Below are 20,581 nucleotides of genomic sequence, written 5' to 3'. Positions count from 1 at the left end.
GGAGGCTATGGAACTTAGGGAGGAGGGCGGTTGGTTACACAGGGGCTGTAGTGGCAGTCTGTGCTCCAGCTGCCTTTGCTGCAGCTCAACCATACACTGGAGCATACTGGTTTGGTCCTCCAGCAGCCTCAGCATTGAATCCTGCCTCCTCTCATCACGCTGCCGCCACATTTGAGCTTCAGCCCTGTCTTCAGCCAGCCACTTACTCTCTTCAGCCCGCCACCTCTCCTCCCGGTCATTTTGTGCTTTCCTGCACTCTGACATTATTTGTCTCCACGCATTCGTCTGTGCTCTGTCAGTGTGGGAGGTCAGCATGAGCTCGGAGAACATTTCATCGCGAGTGCGTTTTTTTTTCTTTCTAAGCTTCACTAGCCTCTGGGAAGGAGAAGATCCTGTGATCATTGAAACACATGCAGCTGGTGGAGGAAAAAAAAGGGACAGCGGTATTTAAAGAGACACATTTTATAAAACAGCGGCTACACTCTTTCAGGGTAAACCTTGCTGTTAACATTACATACATAGCACATGTGCTTTCGTTACAAGGTCGCATTTTGCCTCCCCACACCGCGTGGCTACCCCCTCAACCTTCCCCCCTCCCTGTGGCTAACAGCGGGGAACATTTCTGTTTAGCCACAGGCAAACAGCCCAGCAGGAATGGGCTCCTCTGAGTGTCCCCTGAAGAAAAGCACTCTATTTCAACCAGGTGACCATGAATTATATCTCACTCTCCTGAGGATAACACAGAGAGATAAAGAACGGATGTTGTTTGAACGCCAGCAAACATACACTGCAATGCTTTGTTGTACAATGATTCCCGAGTACGTGTTACTGGCCTGGAGTGGTAAAGTGTCCTACCATGAAGGACGCAATAAGGCTGCCCTCCCCAGAAACCTTTTGCAAAGGCTTTGGGAGTACATCCAGGAGAACCGCGAATGCCAGGGCAAAGTAATCCTTTCACATGCTTGCTTTTAAACCATGTATAGTATTTTAAAAGGTACACTCACCGGAAGTCCCTTCTCCACCTGCTGGGTCCAGGAGGCAGCCTTGGGTGGGTTCGGGGGTACTGGCTCCAGGTCCAGGGTGAGAAACAGTTCCTGGCTGTCTGGAAAACCGGTTTCTCCGCTTGCTTGCTGTGAGCTATCTACAACCTCATCATCATCTTCTTCGTCCCCAAAACCTGCTTCCGTATTGCCTCCATCTCCATTGCAGGAGTCAAACAACACGGCTGGGGTAGTGGTGGCTGAACCCCCTAAAATGGCATGCAGCTCATCATAGAAGCGGCATGTTTGGGGCTCTGACCCGGACCGGCCGTTCGCCTCTCTGGTTTTCTGGTAGGCTTGCCTCAGCTCCTTCAGTTTCACGCGGCACTGCTTCGGGTCCCTGTTATGGCCTCTGTCCTTCATGCCCTGGGAGATTTTGACAAAGGTTTTGGCATTTCGAAAACTGGAACGGAGTTCTGATAGCACGGATTCCTCTCCCCAAACAGCGATCAGATCCCGTACCTCCCATTCGGTCCATGCTGGAGCTCTTTTGCGATTCTGGGACTCCATCATGGTCACCTCTGCTGATGAGCTCTGCATGGTCACCTGCAGCTTGCCACGCTGGCCAAACAGGAAATGAGATTCAAAAGTTCGCGGTTCTTTTCCTGTCTACCTGGCCAGTGCATCTGAGTTGAGAGTGCTGTCCAGAGCAGTCACAATGGAGCACTCTGGGATAGCTCCCGGAGGCCAATACCGTCGAATTGTGTCCACAGTACCCCAAATTCGAGCTGGCAAGGCCGATTTAAGCGCTAATCCCCTTGTTGGGGGTGGAGTAAGGAAATCGATTTTAAGAGCCCTTTAAGTCGAAATAAAGGGCTTCATCGTGTGGACGGGTGCAGGTTTACATCGATTTAATGCTGCTAAATTCGACCTAAAGTCCTAGTGTAGACCAAGGCTTAGAAGAGCAGGCTTAACACCAAAGGCACTTGGTCTAATCCAAAGCCCACTGAAGTCAATAGGAAGATTCCCATTGACTTCAACAGGGCTTGAATCAGGTCCTAAAAGTTCCTGTTATACTGGAAAGACTGAGGTCCTCCCTCTTTCCAGCAAAAGCACATTCTTAACTTTAAGCACATGAGCAGTCCTACTGCCCGTGTACTTAAGTGTAAACATATGCATAAGGGTTTTGCTGGACTGGGCCCTAAGAGAATAGAAGCAGAAAATATCCCAGCACTCATTATGGAAAAAAATAGCCCCCCAAGAAGAAATAATTTGGGTAAATTCTTCTGCCCTCTGGGACCTTATGCAAGACACCTTATCTCACCTACCAGGAGAAATATACCTCACCATAGACAGCCATACTCTTACACATTCACTTTCTCCTTTTTCTCATTCACACCTACACACTCTCCTTCACTCTCTTCATTTCTTCTTCCCTTATCACTTTTTCTTATTAATGTATGAACACTCACGTTAACAACTCATCAAAAATACCCAGGGACAACTGTGCAGTAGGTAAATCCCTTATCTGTTGTGTTACAGGCTTTGGTTTTATTTGCTTATACACATTAAACATCACATCCTTTCAAATTGTAGAGTGGATTTCCCATTTGTCTGCACCTGTTAAGCCATTTGTATTCCTTCCTTCCTCAAAAATAAAGACTTTTTTAAAAAGTGAACTTTATATTTTACAAGTAGTAGAAAAGATGAGGGGTCTGTCCCAAAGAGCTTACAAACTAGATTCAGACAGATATGATGCAAGGGACAACATTAAAGTTCAATAGTGTGTGGGGACATCATCTGTGGGGAGATCAGTATTGGTGGAGTCTGTGAAATGAACAGGTTTTAAGGAGGTCTATGATAAAGAGGGATGTGTCTTGAAGCACAACGAAGGGGGGAGGGAGTAAAAGGATGAAAGAAGATGAAAAAATGAGAATAGAAGGAATAAAAGAAAGAATTAGGAGATATGACTGGGTGGAATTTAAGGATTAAGGGAGCTAATAAGAGGAGTGGACAGAAGAGATGTGGGAAGACAGAGTCTTGCCAAGCCCTGAAGGTGAGAACAAGAAGCTTGCATTTGATGTAGGAAAGAACCAGGAAAAGGGATGAGGCAGAGAAAGAGCCAGATAAGGGATTCTGTGGGGGAAGACATGAGGAGAAGAGCAAAAAGGAAGATGATCTCAGCAGCAGTACTCTAAATGAAATGAAGGGCTTGGAGGTGAGATACAGAAATTTTAGCTTCTGATTTGCATATGAACGGGTCACTATGCATATTTGCTATTCAGGCTGTATGACTGGTCACCGATATCAGCTGGCATTGTTTCCTTTCCCGAACTAGATGACCTGAGTTTTTTAAATAGGAGGCATAACATTCATTTTTTCCTGCTTGCAAGTTATTCAGGACCATTTGTAAATATTTATTCAGACAAGTATTAATGAAATTTTGGCTTTCCACAGAGATTCCTGTGAATAAAAAAGTGGTCACCCAAAGGCTGCTTTGAGAATAAAGGGACTTGCAAACTCCAGCAAAGCTAATCGTCTGGTTTTATTCACAAGAACATTCACAAATCCTTTTTTTGCACTGTTCAGCCACTGCCACCCACCCTCTCTTCCCCAATTCTTAGAGAGCCTGAAAACCTGCAAACCTTTCATTCACATCAACATTCACTAGGCCTCAGCTCCTAACACAAATGTTTCCTGACGTGCCTGCATTCCAGGTGGAGGACTCATTCACTACAGATTTTATAGATATGCCAGGTGTCACTCTGGGCTTGTCTAAACAAACCCTTCCTTTGTGACAAGCCAAGGCGTGAATCTATCCCACACTAGCGTGTTGTGCACTAAGTGTCCATGTGGACCCTGTGGCAGTGCACTAGAAATTCCCGAGTGTACTCTGATCTACCCCACTTTGAAAGGAGAGTAGAGTAGATCAAAGCACCCTAAGGAACTTTTAGAGTGCGGAAGCATGGTTCACATAGACACTTAGTGCACGGCACACAAGCGCAGGGAACATCGACGCCCTGGTCTGCCATGAACTATGTGTTCATGTTGATAAGCCTCAGTTAGAAGGATCCAGGAGAGACAACAGTCACAGCAGGACTAGGCAGCAGATGAGGTTACGGAGAAATCATGAACCAACCCATTCCCACTAAGTTGCCAAGGATCACTGGACCAAGACTGCAGGGCTTCAGTATAACTGAAAATTAATCCAATGGAGGCATAATTAATTTCAAGTAGGGCCCCATTCTTGGGTCACAAACCCTGAGGTGGACCATTGGATCAACCGTTTGGTTGCAAGCTACAGCCAGTGCCAGCAAGCCTGGAGATATAGAATCTGACCACAGCCCCTTGCATTCTTTTGTGTTTGGAAAATGCATAGCCCATTATGGGCATTACCAAAAACAAACTAATTATAGTGAATCCTAGCTCTAAGAACATGCTATGGGTGGTGAGAGGTTAAATATTTCAGGTGTGGAACCTCAATATGACACCTGGTAAAGAAAAAAAAAAAATCCTTGGGCATCAGCTTACAGGCAACGGCCTGAATGTAATTTAATTTCTTTCCTCCTCCTCCTTTTTTTTTATTTTTAGTTCTCTCAGAAGCAAGTGGAATCTAAGCCTGAAATCTGTTCTGACACAGCCTCAAAGCTTCCCAGAAATGAGAGACAGACACAGATACACGGAGCCTCTTCTGCGTGCTCCGTGTTGAATAGGGAAAGAAGAGAGCAACAGCAGCAGAATAGGACTCCAGACTGCAGGGGTGGAGCCCAGGAAGCTGAAAAATGACAGGAGGTTAAAAACAAAGATACCCAAAGCTACATTAAAGCACTGCTAATTCTCATGCTGCATTATTTCATTATTTGTCAGCGGGAGTTTGGATGACTGGCTAACTCTTCCTCTAGGCCACAGGGAAGCGCACACAGCTCTCAGAGAAATGTATTACCAGGCTGTGAACTGCCACTGATGATATAATAATCTGGGTTATTCCTCCCCACCCCCCGCATCCTCTTTGATGGAAGCTGAACAGTTGTTAGTAGCATAAACCTGAGAGATGTTTTCCCTGAAATAGAGAGTGCCTGTTCCAGCAAACCAGGTTATTTGACCAGAGCTTTTGGTGTGTACTTGAGCCAAGCCCATGGGCACACTGACAAGGATGGGGGAACAGCAGATGCTGTCTCCTGGCATACAGCCACCCATCTGGTTTTTAATTGGCTCAACTTATTTATCAAAAGGTTGAAGCCCCACCACACTGAACCTGCTTTCATGAACAGCCGCTGCTGCTCCCGCAAACTGATGGCAGAGAGGAGTACGATGAGGACAGCTTTACAGATGAAAACAAGGAGATGTGGGGCAACAGACTAGAGAAGCACCTACCAGGATGGAAAAAGTTGGGGCATTTCAAACAATACCACCATTGCTTTGGTCTTTAATTTTAACTGTAACAAGAATAGGACTGGGTTTTTTTATGATTATTAAATTTCTGTATTGGATTGTAGGCAGGGATACAATTATTCAATCAATTCAAAGAAGAGGGGATGTTGCAGCCCAAAGAGAGAGAAAAGAAATGAAAAGCAAACAGTGAACAAAGAGATAAAGAGAAGAAAAGAAAAAGTGAATGAGAGGAGGCCCCTGGGGTGTTCAGTGACTAATGGACAAAGTGGAAGTAGAATACAGGGGGTTGCAGCATACAGAATGGCTCACTGATTACGCATGACAAGAAACTAAGCCCACACGTTTTAAAGTTGGTTGAATCCGTTAAGTATTTTGTGCCAACCTTTCCAATGTTGCCAAATTACATGGCACCCAAGTTCAGCCCTCTACATGGGGCTATTGAGGTCTCACCCCTCTGCAGTACTAGCTGTTCAATCACCAGTGAGGCACATAGAAGCCAGCATTTTTGGTAGTTCCTGACACTGAGAGACTTTGAAATCGCTCCAGTATGAAGAGCTGTGGAATGAGTGGGAACCATCATTTAGAGCAGTGGCAATTCTTTACTCACAGAGTATTCCCACAGCACCTGAAACAGTGTCAGACCCAGAACCTACCAGTGCCAATAGGCATCAGTGTCCTTTAGCTATTTACACATACTGGTCAGAGACCAATAGAGACAGAAGAGTGTTTTCTACTGAGACTCGTCTCCCGACTTCCAGTCTAGTTCCCTAGCCACTAGCCCATGCTACCTGTCACTATTAAAGCTAATCTTAGACTAGACTCCATTTGGCTCCATGATTTTTTAAAGCTCTATAATGACCTCCCTAAAATTCATAAAGAAGCAGACGGCACAGGGAGGTCTCCCCATTGAAGCCAATCCATTAAGGGAGGTTAATAACACGGGACAGTCAAGAGCTGCAAGATGTTCAGAATTTGATGCATGTCTGTAGGCATTAGCTCATCTACATGTATTTGTACAATGGTACCTTGAACATAATTAGGGACACGGAACTACTTCAATTCAAATTTGAAATTATTATTATTGACAGCACCAACTTGTGCTGTGATCCCATAAGATTTCACAAACTCTTCAAAATTAGATAAAATCAGTGTGACATTCTGTACCTTGGGGGAGCGTATTGTAACCCTCATATTCTTCATTTTCATATCATCATGATTTCACATATAAAGCATGTCTTGTAAGGTATCAGGGGAAAGCTATGATCTGCTGAAAGTCATTTCTCTATTCATATATGTGCATCATTAATGCATAAAAAGTTATGAGAACTGTGTCATATAGTGGTCACTAAAGCATGCTGCAAGTTGGGGAATCAGCCAAATATTAGCTCCCCAGAGGCAACAGCAAGGAAAGTAACCAATGCCCAGCACGCTCGGGCGGGGTGCCAAACAACCCATCAACAGCCATTGTCCAGCAATGGAGCTACAATGCGATGACTCACTTGCCTGAGGCCCCACCAGGGGAATTGCTCAACCTTGCTTTTGTATACAAAAACCTGTAGGAGAACACTTCAACCTCTCTGGACACACAATAGCAGATTTAAAGGTATCCATCCTGCAGCAAAAAAACTTTAGGACCAGACTTCAAAGAGAAACTGCTGAGCTTCAATTCATATGCAAATTTGACACCATCAGCTCAGGATTAAACACAGGCTGTGAATGGCTAGCCAACTACAAAAGCAGTTTCTCCTCCCTTGGTGTTCACACCTCAACTGCTAGAAGAGGGCCCCATCCTCCCTGATTGAACTAACCTCGTTATCCCTAGCCTGATTCTTGCTTGCATATTTATACCTGCCTCTGGAAATTTCCACTACATGCATACGACAAAGCGGGTATTCACTCACAAAAGCTTATGCTCCAATACGTCTGTTAGTCCATAAGGTGCCACAGGACACTCTGCCACTTTTACAGATCCAGACTAACAGGGTTACCCCTCTGATACTTGCTTAAGGAGACTCAGCAATGCCACACAGACATGCCTGGACTTGTGTTCTACAAGCACATGGACTGAGAGTATAAAACAGGCAGAGCAGACGCATACTGGGCCCTTCTCCTGCCCCCACCTATGCTGCAAGCAACCAAGACATGGAGAAGAAGACAAGACTCCAACACAGGAGATTGGCCCAAGTTGAAGGAACAAACCTGTATAAAGGACTGCAATATCCAGTGGGGTGAGAAAAACTGCTTCATCCAGTTGCTGCCCAGTCTAAGAGGGTTGAGAGTTTAGACTGCGTGCTTATATTTTATTTGATTTTGGTAACCTCTCTGACTTGTTATACTTTGATTTATAATCACTTAAAATCTATCTTTATAGTTAATAAATCTGTCTGTTTATTCTACCTGAAGCAATGCATTTGGTTTGAAGTGTCTCAGAGGCTCCCCTTGGGAAAACAAGCCTGGTACATATAAAATTCTTTGTTAAATTGACAAACTCATAAGCTTGCAGTGTCCAGTGGGCATATTGGCTAGTGACATTCACTTGCAAGTAGCTGGGAGCAGCTTACATACCAGAGGCTGTGCGTGAACAGCCCAGGAGTGGGGGTTCTCACAGAAGAGCAGGGTAAGGCTGGCTCCCAGAGTCAAGGATTGGAGTGACCTAGCAGATCCACTGGTCCAGACAATACCAGAGGGGAACGTCACAGTCAGCACTCGGCTGGAAGAATTATAAGGAATGGCGGGTGCATCAGGAAGCAGCTCTAGTAGTTCAGTAGGTGGCTCTCTTTTCTCTGAATTCATACTGGACAAATGCCTGAACACTGAGGGAGTGGCCTAGTGGTGCAGACTGTGTCAGCTTTCTAATGAAAATAACAAATGATTTGATCATCTGCAATCATTTAAAATCTCATAGCACTTTCTGTAGATAGTTTAAAGATGACTGGCTAGACATCACTTGGATTGGCATGACTCATTCCAGGGCTGAACATAGCCCACAAGCTAGAACACAGTTCGTCCTTATCCATGTCAGCTGGCCAAATTGTTGCACTGGAACCATGTTTTAAAAGATTTATAAACAGGTTCAGCAAACTGTTCTTGGGATCCAGGGAGGACAGGGCCTTAAATCACATTTGGCCCAATGAAACATGTTAAATATACTGTACCCTGTATGGACGTGGAATAAACTGAAAGTTACAGCTTGTTCCAGAAAGCTTTTAAATCTCTGGGACACTGTTAACCATAGGTCCAGTTGTGTCTCTAAATAGGCAAGAGTGATCTGTACAGGTGTACAAGTTTTAGCGCTTTTCTGCTCCCTTGAGGCAGCTCTTTTAGGCCCTCAGACTAATAAAATACTCATTTGCTGTTCACTCCACACTTTTCTATTTGTGAAAACCTATAATTCTAATGTAACCTGAACAAGACACTGCTTACTGCTCAATGTAGGTCCAATCTTAGGGGTAACTGGGCTCTCTGGGGAACAGATCAGAACAGACTTGGGCTCTTTGGGGAACAGCTCATCTGCTGGTGTAAATCAGCACAGCTCCAGTGAAATCAATGGAACTATACCAAGTTACATCAGCTGAGGATCTGGCTCTTAACTTCAACAGGAGCTGAAGGTATTCAGCTCTTTTCTGGCTCAGGCTCTGTATGTATTGATTGCATTGTATTGATTGATTTTTATTTCAATTTACTTTGCAATGGAGATCTCTTTAGAGATGCATAATGGGCATTTTGGACACACTAAATCACATTGGCATATTCAATTTTTATTTATTTTTGTTTTTTTAAAGTGTTCCAGGATACTGTGTACAAAGCTGGTACTATAAATTAAATGATTGCTTGATTAACCAGCAAAGAAACAGTTCTGTACTCCCCACGACACATTACAATTATCCAGATGCATAAATGGTGTTGAAATTATTTCAGTTGCTAACAGTGTACTGCTTGCATCTGGACAGTAAACTGTCAGGGTATAGTAATGCACCAAAAGCATTCAGTAGAGAGACAAAGAAAGCACGAGTTTGCTTTTTCATTTGTATAAATGATGTTCTTATTTCACCCTTTTTCTGGCTAAACGGCAGTCAAATATTTATATTTATTTCATAATTCAACTAATAATACACTAGTCACATTTCCAGCAAGTTAGGAATTAATCAGATCTTACACTTCCTGAAAACCAAAGTGAAAAACAGTTAATATTTTTTCCCGTTAGATTGTTCAATTAAATATTGATCCAGCTCTCTATTTACATTGCCATTGATCACTGCTTTTCTTACTTGTCCAGCTTCAGTTTACAGTGATTTGATTCTAATTTTATTACCATGTAATTTAAATGCACATAATTACTGTAATTATGACGTTTAGGGAAACAGCTTTCCCAAGGCAGAAACTCTTTTTAAGTTTACTGGCAAACCTACTTTTGCTGACAGAAGAATAGGTTACTACCTACTAGTGGATGGGGGACTATGTAAGATTGACTTTTTTTACAATCAATTTCTGTAGTTTTAAAGGGACTCCACCCATTTTTGCCCAGTTTTACATCCCTGCAATCCCATTGACTTCAGTGTCAGGGTAGAATCTAGCCCATTTACTGAAAGAAGAACAAGAATGTGTGTACTAATATATATATAAATTTTTGATTACCTGACAGTATTTCAGTGCTGTTATCTCCGTCTATATATTCTGCCACCATCCATAGAATCAGCAGTGCCTTCTTCAGACAAAATACTTACATAGTACAGCACTACTCAGTGTGAGAAATGGTGGCAGAATCGGGCCCCCATGGAATAGTGCTTGCAGTTCAGTGAGAGCGGACATTTCCATACTTCATTGGACATGATCCCATTCAGGGAAGTAAGGGCCTGATCCAAATAGAAAGACTCCCATTGACTCCAGTGGGTTTTAGATAGGCTTTAAATTGGGGCACAGAAAATACATCTTGCCATGGGGAACAACTGGATAAACAACTGTTAAACACACATCCCCTCTCTTTCTCAATTTGTGTTTATCTACGGCTTGCTTGTCACTTTGCAGTCTGCCATGAGTAAAGGGCTGTGCACAGATGGACTGCCCCAGGAGCAGACCAGGCAGGGAGTTATGACTCACTCCCATTTATCTCCCAGACTCTCCTCTTGTTACCCCAGCAGCATACTCCTTTTCATATTTTAGCTGTCCATCGAATTATGGGGTGCCTTATGCCGCCTTACTCCCTTCCTGCTATAAGGGAAGATGGCTCTTATTTTCTAATCACTAGATTTTGCCTTATAACAGCTTTGAGTGTCCCTCCAATTCCTCATACACCCCAAAGATGAGGTAAGACAAGTTCTAGTCTTAAAGGAAATCAGCAGCTGGAATGGCAAGGTGCGTTTCCCAAATCCTAACCTACACCATCGGAATGACAAGATGGCAGCTCATCCTTTTCTTTATTAGAGTTAGGACACCTTTTAACTTTTTTTTAAACTGATTAACTTTTCTTTGTATTCAGATGGCTCCAGACTGAGCCTGAATCTATGCACAGCTGAAAGAGGGTGCTCCGGGGTGACAGTAGCAGACCAGGGGGGCTGGGGCATCTGCACAGAGGGGAGTGAGGGAGGTGGCTGGGGAATATTAAAAAAAACAACAACAAGGAAGCGTACTGTTTCTCTGTTTATACTATGAACTCTTCAAGGCAGGCACCGTGTCTTTCTATGTGTTTTTATGGCTTCTAGCACAACGATCTTAATTGTGGCCTCTACGTACCCTTGTAATACACATCATCATCATCCTGATGTTTCGTTCAGTGCTGAAATCTAATCAAGTGCTGAAGATTATGCAGTCTGGGCAAAACACAAATTAATGGGGTTCAAATAGTCGTCTAATTTTGCACTTGTAATCTGTAAACTGCAGATGGGACCAAAAGAGAGGCTACTAATAAGCACCTGATCGTGGCAAAAATCAGGTGGGTAGGCCTCTAAATGTTATAACTGGAACCGATAGCTGCAGGTGCATAGTTTGAACCAACAGTGGACTGTGAGCACACAATGAAATGGTTGCTGTTAGATATTTGATCCTTAATATTTAAAGAGAGGAAGAAAGGAAACAAGCTAAGCTAGCAGGAAAGCAGTAGTACAATGTACGGTAGACACAAGAATTCTGTTCCATTTCTTTTCCCTCAGTGTAGTAGCCTAGTCCTTTCATCTCAACAAATATCAAGGGCCCATTTTATTCCAATGGTAGAGGCCTTGGTTACAGCTTCAGTGCCTACAGAAAACGTGAGATCATAACAATGATTTTACTTTCAGAACGGAACCTCAAAGGGTTCATTCATTCTATTATTTCAGTTATATCTGCAGGCTCGTTATAGCAGAAGACTGCATGTATAGCAAGTAACGTGGGAGGAAAATGCAGCCTTCCCTAGTGCAAAGTTTGTGTTTAGCAGGAGCCACAGGATTGTTCATAAGTTAATAAGTATCAATCTATTAGATGACGGTCATCTTTTTGTGATATTTATAAATAGGCAGGAACCCTTTATTAGTATGCTGGCTTGCACTAGATTTATCATTATTGTGTAAGATGGTTTCGTCTAGGCTTGAGTCCTGCAAGAAGAATCGCTAGGCTGGCTCTCTGAGCTCACACAGAGCCCCACTGACTTCATGGTCTGTGTGAATGCCTGGGTCTGCCGGAGTGATTCTCCTCACAGGACCAGGACCGAGTTTCAAAAACTAGGCAGAAGACATTTCCTAATCATGATCACCGCAGGATACTCTAGTTCTAAGTGGTGAATACAATTTTTATCTTGAAAACCATCTGATGAGAAAGGGTAAGCAGAATGTTCAGCATAACCTGCTGGCTGTTTGCACTTCGCTTTTTAAAAATCTCTCTTTTAAGTATCAGACATTCAATTTCTGAATTAAAAAAGATTAAATTTGAGCGTGAATTTTAGTGCTCTGGAAAGGGGTCACACGGATCACCGTGGAGCAAGACACCCTATCACCTGAACAGACACGGCCTGGGCAGTGGCAGTAGCAGCTTCCCCACATGGTATCCCCCAGGGCCCTCACGCGTGACCTGGAGGGGCCAGCTCTTCAGTGAGATGATATTTCTTGTCTTTTTTCAACTCGTGTCAGACCATTTTTACATTATAACACAGCTTATTTTGGCATGTGATTGCCTTTGAAAAACATATATTGCTAGATTCTCAGGTGGTGTAAGTTTATGTCGCTCCACTGACTTCAATTGAATTATGCTGATTTACACAGCTACGGATCTGGCTCCTAGGGTGAAAAAATATCAGATTTTCCACTCAACCGAAGCTGATTTTTATGATGTTTTCTTTTATGCCTGTCACCTCTTTTGTTTGATTTAAAATTTCCATCTGTAATCCCTTATTGGCTGCAGGAAGACAGCAGTGGAAAAGCAAGCTCTCATTCCATTAATTAAACCAAGCAGCAAAAGACTGACAGATGTTTCTGCTTTTTAGGATAAACAGAATTTCACGGGCGCGGTCTCCCAGCCCCACTCTGTTTCTGGAGCATGTATATACAAAAGCCTGACCCAGGGACTCAAGAACAAAGGACTGAGCTGTCCAGCAGAGCTGTATGACTAATAGACGAGGGGCCAGGTTCACTCTACCCCCACCACAGCCATTAGAATGTGAACTTTAATGATTTGGATTCTGTTCTGGAAATTAACCTGAACAAGCAACCCTAGGCTACCCAGGGAAATAATTCCTGATCATCTTGTATTTTTTCTTTGCTCTACTGTGCCAGTGAATCTCATTTCAAAATTTCACTGCTGATATATATTTCACAGGGTTGTTGGTTTTTTTTACTGCACTATGGCACTGGCACTGCGGTACCTAATACATTATGTAAGAAGAATTGCATCAGCTCACTTACCCAGTGCAGTGGCCCAATGCAGACCTTAGCAGCCAGAAGAGGAACCATGGGATCTGCAGGACGCAACTTAGCACACTCTCTGAGCACTGACACAGCATATGCTGACTGGAGGACATGGAAAAAACAGGAGTCTGATTAGACAATGCAATTCAGTGAAATGCACGCAACAGTTACACTAGTCAGCAAAAATTCATGCATCCGCAACAAGTGAGTTGCTTTGCCTTCCTCCCCCAGCAAGAAACATATTGTTTTCAAAATGCCAAACAGCTAGACCCGGCAGCAAAAGGTGCAAGAGAACCATTTTCCCAATAAGTCCTATTTTCCCAATAAGTCAAAACACAGGCTTGTACTATTTCTATTCTTCATCTCCCCCTGGAGCCCTGCAGTAATTCACAGTGACTACAGACACACCTTCTAGAGACCCTGAAAGGAACTTGGGGAGCCTCCCCTTCAGCTAATTAAATCAAGACAAACTGAATCTTGCAGAGGTTTGGGCATTTAAATCAGTCTCTGTCTGGTGGATTTGGGTGGATTTTGTTTTTGTTCGAGTTCAGTAGCAAACGGTAATACCACCAGGGGCCCACAGACCACTGAGTTGACTTGACAAATGTAGCACAATGAACTATTCAGCAGGTGCCGAGAGAGGGCAGGCTGGATATGGTCACTATGCCCGGTAGAAGAATCTGAACTTCAATACAGGTGGTATGAGTAGCATATGTTAGCTCTCACAGTCTCCCTGGGATTAGATTACAATTAATGAATTACATTTAATAAATTTAGCACTTGCACAGCACTTTTCATCTTTAAAGTGCTTTACAAACATTAACTAATCTTCAGAACATGCCTTGAGGTCGGCACACCCATGGCCACCTAGAAATCTCACAGAAATATTGGGACAAAACCCAAAATCTCCTGCTCCAAAAGCACATGTCCTTACCACTCAGTCTAAAATAGAGTCTCTATTAGCAGTCTGGGGCTTATGACACACAATTGTGCAGTTCTCATTCCAACAACCTAAAGGCAGTAGTACAACAATAGTAATGTAATATTATCAATAGCCTCATTTTACAGATGAAGGAAGAGAAAGAGGTTAAGGGAATTGTCTAAGGCCAGGAGAGTCAGGTCAGAGCTGGAATTAGAATTAATACATTCCAGACTCCTAGTCCTAGGGCAGTACCCAAAATGGCTGGTGTGTTTACAAGAGTTAACAGCTCTCGACATTGTTTTACTTTTGTTTGTATTTGTGGTTTTGAGGCAAGAGTCTTGGAATTACAAAGGCACCTTCTTTTGCTCTCACATGGCTCTGGCCATGGTGTTTGATACAGGGGCTCTCTTTACCCTCCTTGAGTTACAAGTTTTGACATGGTTCATGAAAGGATCATGAGCTGGCATATTCCAAGCCCCTCCTTCTGCCTGTATGCCAGCCACAGCTCTATTACAAGGCAATATATTACCTTACCCTAGGGAGCATCAACAGAGGGACACTCCCAACTCCTAGTACCTCAACATGTGAGAGTTTATTCTCAAGACTGGGTTTGCAAAGGGCTGCACTGTCCACCTTTATTTACAAGGATTACAAATTAATTAAACATGGGCGGGGGAATCTCAACTCTGGTCAAGCAGAGCTCAGATGCAGAGGAAACAGATCCAGTCTGCTTTTAACTGCATTTGTGTAATCAAGAAAGTGAAGTTCTATGTTTGCTGGCAACTGTCTTTTGGGTCAGAAATAAGATGGTTGGTGAGATGTCTAAGCTATGAGTCACACACAAGTGTCATGAGCATCATCCCTTTTTTTTTTTTTATGGTCAGATGGGTGGGGATCCCATGGGGAAAAGCTGAACCCACTGGTTTAATGTGAATTTTCACCCATCAAAAATATCCATTCAATACTTTAGCGGATCAGCTCCATACTTTTCAACTTTGGGTTGAAATTAACTGTAACCACCTTGGCATGTAGGGTTTTTTTGTAATGTGGAGCAAATAGGTGCATCTCTCAGCACATCGTTTTTCTGAGCTCAAGTCCAACATCTGCAAGAATCCACTTTCCTAGAAAGTTTTCCCCATCCCAATTCGTTAGATGCAAACTATTCCCTGTCCAAATATATAAAAGGATTTCTGTCTACTTTTGACAAGGATACTACTCTCACAGCTTCTGTCAAGTCACATGCAGTGATGGTGAAGAAGTCTGGTAATAGATTGTTTTAAATACAATATTTTTGAAGGGGCCCATACTCATCATTTTGTGGAGCTTCAAAGGTACAGAAACTTTCAATTGTAGAAGCAAGGCAATACACTATGATAAGGATGTGGGGGGCCAGGGGAAACCAGTCAGTTTTCTTCCTCTGATTAAAGTTGTCATGGTTCTGAATCCAAGAAAAGACTTCTAATTTAAATGAAAATTCTTCTCCAACTGTTAAACCCAACCCCGATATGGCTAAAAAAACCTATTTTCTAATTATGTAATGAAGGTACAGCCCTTTTCAACTATTCTCTGATGATGGACTTCACATGAACAACCTGAAGAGTGATTTACAGTTATATTTCCTTGATTATTTTCCCAAGAGAGTCTAAAGAGAAGAATTCTTTTATCAGTTACAATGGATTCATAGACTCATAGACTTTAAGGTCAGAAGGGACCATTATGATCATCTAGTCTGACCTCCTGCACAATGCAGGCCACAGAATCTCACCCACCCACTCCTGCAATAAACCTCTCACCTACGTCTGAGCTATTGAAGTCCTCAAATCGTGATTTAAAGACTTCAAGGTGAAGAGAATCCTCCAGCAAGTGACCCATGCCCCATGCTACAGAGGATGCCTTCATTTCCATGCAACTAAACTGATGGTGCTGCCTAAAAGTCTTTGTTCTTTGGCTCACTTTTGTCTTTTTACACCTCAATCTGTTCCTAACCTCTCCTCTTCCGCAGCAAAACAACAAAACAAATATTTGAGAGACAAAAATAAATTCACTAAATGTTTAGGAGGATAATGAAACCATGAAAGGTAATCAGCAGGGGTTTCTAAAGTGCAAATACTGCCAAGCAAACTTTTTTGCCCTCTTGGATAGAATTATACCACTAACAGATTAAGGGAATGCAGCAGATGTAACATTTCGAATTCAGCACAGCATTTGCTCTCCTCTCGCCCAGGTACCAGGAAGCTCTTCTTCGGTACTTTTTATATTCCAGCTATGGTGGGAAAGGTTTCTCAAAAAGGTGAGTTTTGCACCATACTCTAAAAGTGCTCATACTTTGGTTTAGACTAAATCCCTCTGGTAGTTGGTTCCGCAGTGGTGCCCCTCAATTGAAAATGCTTTATCACCTTTGGGCTTGTAAGCTGCCTTGCCCCAGAGGAGCACAGCTGTCTTGGTGGGTCATGCATCAAAATGCAGTCACTAACGTGGCTGGATCCTGACCTGTTGATAATGGCTTTGAAGTTCAGAACCAAGCTCTTGAATTGGCAATGGAAGCAGACGGAGAGCAGATGATGGGTGCAGAGTACAGCTTATGGAAATCTGTCCTATTGAAGGGGTGAGCTGTCACATTTTCCACAAACGAGAGCCTCTGCATTGCTTTCACCTTCAACCTGGCCCAGATACAGTGAGTTACAATAATCCAGCTTGGAGGTGATAAGTGCATGGGTCTCTGTGGCTGGATCCTTGTCTGGGAGGACTGGGAAGTCTCCCAGCCAGCTGGAAGTAGATGATGTCATTGTTCACTACTGAAAATAATAATGCACAGCTCTTATATAGCACTTTTCACCAGTAGATCTCAAAGCACTTTACAAAGGGAGGTAAATATCATTATCTCTATTTTACAGAGAGGGAAACTGAAGCACAGCACAGAAAACTGATACTACATGTCTATCCAGGGTTAGCGATCAGTCAAGCAGGATGCTGAGACTTCACACTACTTTCATTAAAGGGAGGGCAGCTCAGTGGCCCAGCTAGCTCTTCAAAAGTGTCTCCCCCTCCTGATTGGTACAATTCCGGTCTTGTCTACCCTGGATGGAGAACAACCCTGAAATGGCAGGGAAATGGACTAGTTCAGTCATTCTCAAGCTTTTCCATAGCAGGATCTCACTTTCCATGGGATCCCCAATCCATGTAGCTGGGATTCAGCTGGACCCATTCCTATTTAGCAACACATGAAGGGCATGGTGGTTGCAACTCCTGATGCCCATTCATGACACCCCTCGGGGTCATGAACCAGAGGAGGAGAATCCCCAGATTACTTGAACTCCTCTGGTCTTTCCATCTAACTTGCATGATTCTGTGAATCCCAAGTGTGCACATCACTACATTAGCTTTCGGCTCTTAACCTATGACTTTAATTTTGCCCCTCTTCTCTTGCCCCTGCATCTAGCTAGTTAAGAAGTTACAGGCTGTGACGCTGTACGGAATATGTGGGACACTTTGTGATATTATTGATACCAGTGTTACAAAAACTGCAAGGAATCTGAGCAGATAGGCTATGTGGCGTATCTGTAAAAATGTTATAATTTGTCAAGTTTCAGAGTAGCAGCCGTGTTAGTCTGTATTCGCAAAAAGATAATTTGTCAAGTATGATCATCTTGTTTATGTGTTTGTATCACCTTTGTATTGTAAATTATAAGTATGTACAGTATATCTGTATTTCCAAACTTGTGCTGTGTTTCTGGCTGACACCCAGACAGATTGGCATCAGCAGTAGGCCCGCTTGATAGCCCATCAAGGATCAGCAAGCCATGCTTATGAACAGAACTCTAAAGCCTTTCTATGACATGTGCTGTAAAGCTTGTGTCTGGGGACACCAGAAGTACAAGCCACATGGCAAAAGAAGATAAAAGTCAGTTGCATCATCTCCATTTTGTCTTCAATCCTGCTTCCCACCTCTGTAGTAACTTTTCAACAAACTGAAGCTCTGAACAAAGGACTGAATGACCCATCCAAGCTGTGAATGTGTTCCAGAGGTACTTTCAAGCCAGCAAACTCACCAATATTGCTAAGAACCCGATATATGGACTTTGAAGTCTTTGTACATATGTGACTGCTTTACCATTGAACAACTCTCTTCTTGTTCTTTCTTTTCTCTTTATAATGAACCTTTAGTTTTAGTTACTAAAGGACTGGCTGACAACGTGGTATTTTGGGTAAGATCCAACCTAATACTGACCTGGCAATGCGGCTGGCCCTTTGGGTTCAGAAGAACATTTTGTATAGAGAGCAGAGTTTTAAAATAACTTCTATACTGGACTTAAGTGCTGATCGGAAGCCAGAGAACTGGAATGCAAGAAGGGGGTTGTGTATTTCCTTCTCTGCCTCCCCCCCACCCCCCTTTTTTTTTCTTTTTTTTTTGCTTCTTGATAACCAGTGTGGGGATCAGAAGCAGAGTTTGTGACTGGTTGGGGAGTTTAACTTCACTGTTACTCCCAAGACTGGTGGGTATCTGCTCTCCTTTTTGCAGTCTACCCTGACCCTGGCATTTCCAGTGAGGGCTGCCCAAGGCACACTGGGTCACACAGGCAATCAGCTTCAACATTCATCATTAAAATAATTGCCAAACCCCTCCATCCCCTTTCTGTGATTAGTTTTTAACATAAATATGCTCTCACTAATTATGAGCAAATATCTTCATGTACACTGCCACCAGGAAAATAGCTATGTCTGAATTTAGGAATGGTTTCTTGCTTTATATATATCCCCCCACCTGCCCCTCCCAAACACATACACATATCCTCTGTTTCATTTTCAGGAATATTTGGAAATTTCCATTTGCTTACTGTCTTAAACACACTCACACAAATCTCTCTTGTCCTGTGCCCCCTTACCCCAATCAAAAGAAACCAAACTATTGACTGTCCCCTAGATGGCTGACCTTTGTAACAGGATCTTTAACCAATGAATGTTCAATATTTTAACTTTCATTCCCCAGTGATACTATTTAAGGAGCCATCTGAGGCCTTTGCTGTTCCCAAGGCTCCTGACTGCAATGCAAAGACAAACGTGCTTTTTTTAATGCTGGTTACCTAGCAACCAGCTTAAGCTTTTGCAAGGAAACCAGCAGAAGGAGTAACCTAAATCACAAAATTCATCTGCTCTTGCTGCAGAATTATGTATCAGATATATTTATATCTTTCTTTCTAACCTTCTAGAAGGCTTTATCTCGGCATTATAGGCATGTCTTTGAGTCAAATGTAAGGCTCTTGATAAAGATGTTTGCTTTTGTTGCACTGTTTTTAAATAAGACTAAAGTGTTCTTGTTTCTGGTTGGAACACGGATGGAAAAAGCTTAAAACGTAAAGACGTCATATTAACTACTCATTACTTGGCTGTGGATATTACAGATCAACAAACCCATATATTCCTCACTGGATCACAGTGAGCAGCTCATCTCTGTGCAAAACTGACTTCAAGGGAAGCAACTGAAATCAAAACTAAATGCTGACAGCGCAGCGCTGAGCAGCCCCACGCTACAAGCAAACATTAACCAATGGTTAGCCAGCAGTGGATACAGAACCCATGGCTCTGGGAACAGTGAGCTTCCTTTCCCCAAGCAGAACTGCTGAGTGCCGGAGATGCTGACAAGAACGTAACGATTATTATTTGTATTGCACCAAGACCCCCTGAAAGCATTATGTTGCTAATAACATTTCAGGTGTCAGAGCATGGCTTCCTCCTCCTCCCTCTGTTACCCATGCACAATGGCAGGAAGGTTAAGAGCTGTTTTTATGTAGTGCCGTCTGTGGTTTAAGCCCCTCTCGCCATTCTGCATAGCTTTCACAGCAATGTCCCTAGCACCTGCCAAGGCAGGGGGAGCAGGAATGATGTAACTGCTCCCAAACTCATGCAATCACTGCCCTTGCTGCAAGTGCCACGACAGCTGTCTGCTCTAGATGTATAGTAGCATACTGGGTGCTCCATGAACTTGGAGGCAAGCGCTGTGGGTGCCCTATGGGCTCTAATGTTTGGTAGGTCAAACGCACTTGGGTAAGTGCCTCCAACATCCCATGCCTCCGAAGGTAACTTCTCCCTCACTGTCCTTTCAACTGCCATGGGGCCTACCCCATCCGCACAACTTATCTCCCCTCTTCCAGTGCAAGGGTGAGAAGAGCAGCCAATTCACGCTTCAGCAGATACATCACACTACCCTCTACTGGCGTAAGAGTGCTCAGCCCTTCCACCACATTCTCCCCTGCCTCAAATACATTTCAAAACCAATAATGGAGCTTTGGTTTCTCTCAACTTTTTTTCATCATAAACATTTATTTTTAAAAAAAATTTTAATTAAATAATGCTCCCATGCACTGTATAAAGAGAATGCCTTGCCATCTGCCTGACACAGGAGACCATCACTACATTAA

The 20,581-nt window shown here is 43.2% G+C and overlaps 1 protein-coding gene across 2 annotated transcripts in view; it reads right to left on the bottom strand.

Annotated features, from left to right (window-relative positions):
- TTC7A (tetratricopeptide repeat domain 7A) overlaps positions 1–20,581 on the bottom strand; it is a 265,462-nt gene that overhangs the window by 158,356 nt on the left and 86,525 nt on the right. For both annotated transcript variants that reach the window (XM_077813878.1, XM_077813879.1), the window contains one exon: positions 13,241–13,345. In XM_077813878.1, the coding sequence (XP_077670004.1) occupies positions 13,241–13,345 (105 nt within the window). The remainder of the gene's footprint in view (positions 1–13,240; positions 13,346–20,581) is intronic.

Source organism: Eretmochelys imbricata, chromosome 3 (genome assembly GCF_965152235.1).
Source record: "Eretmochelys imbricata isolate rEreImb1 chromosome 3, rEreImb1.hap1, whole genome shotgun sequence".
NCBI lineage: Eukaryota > Metazoa > Chordata > Testudines > Cheloniidae > Eretmochelys > Eretmochelys imbricata.
Note: the sequence above shows the minus strand (reverse complement) of the source record. Positions and strands in the feature narration are given on the sequence as shown.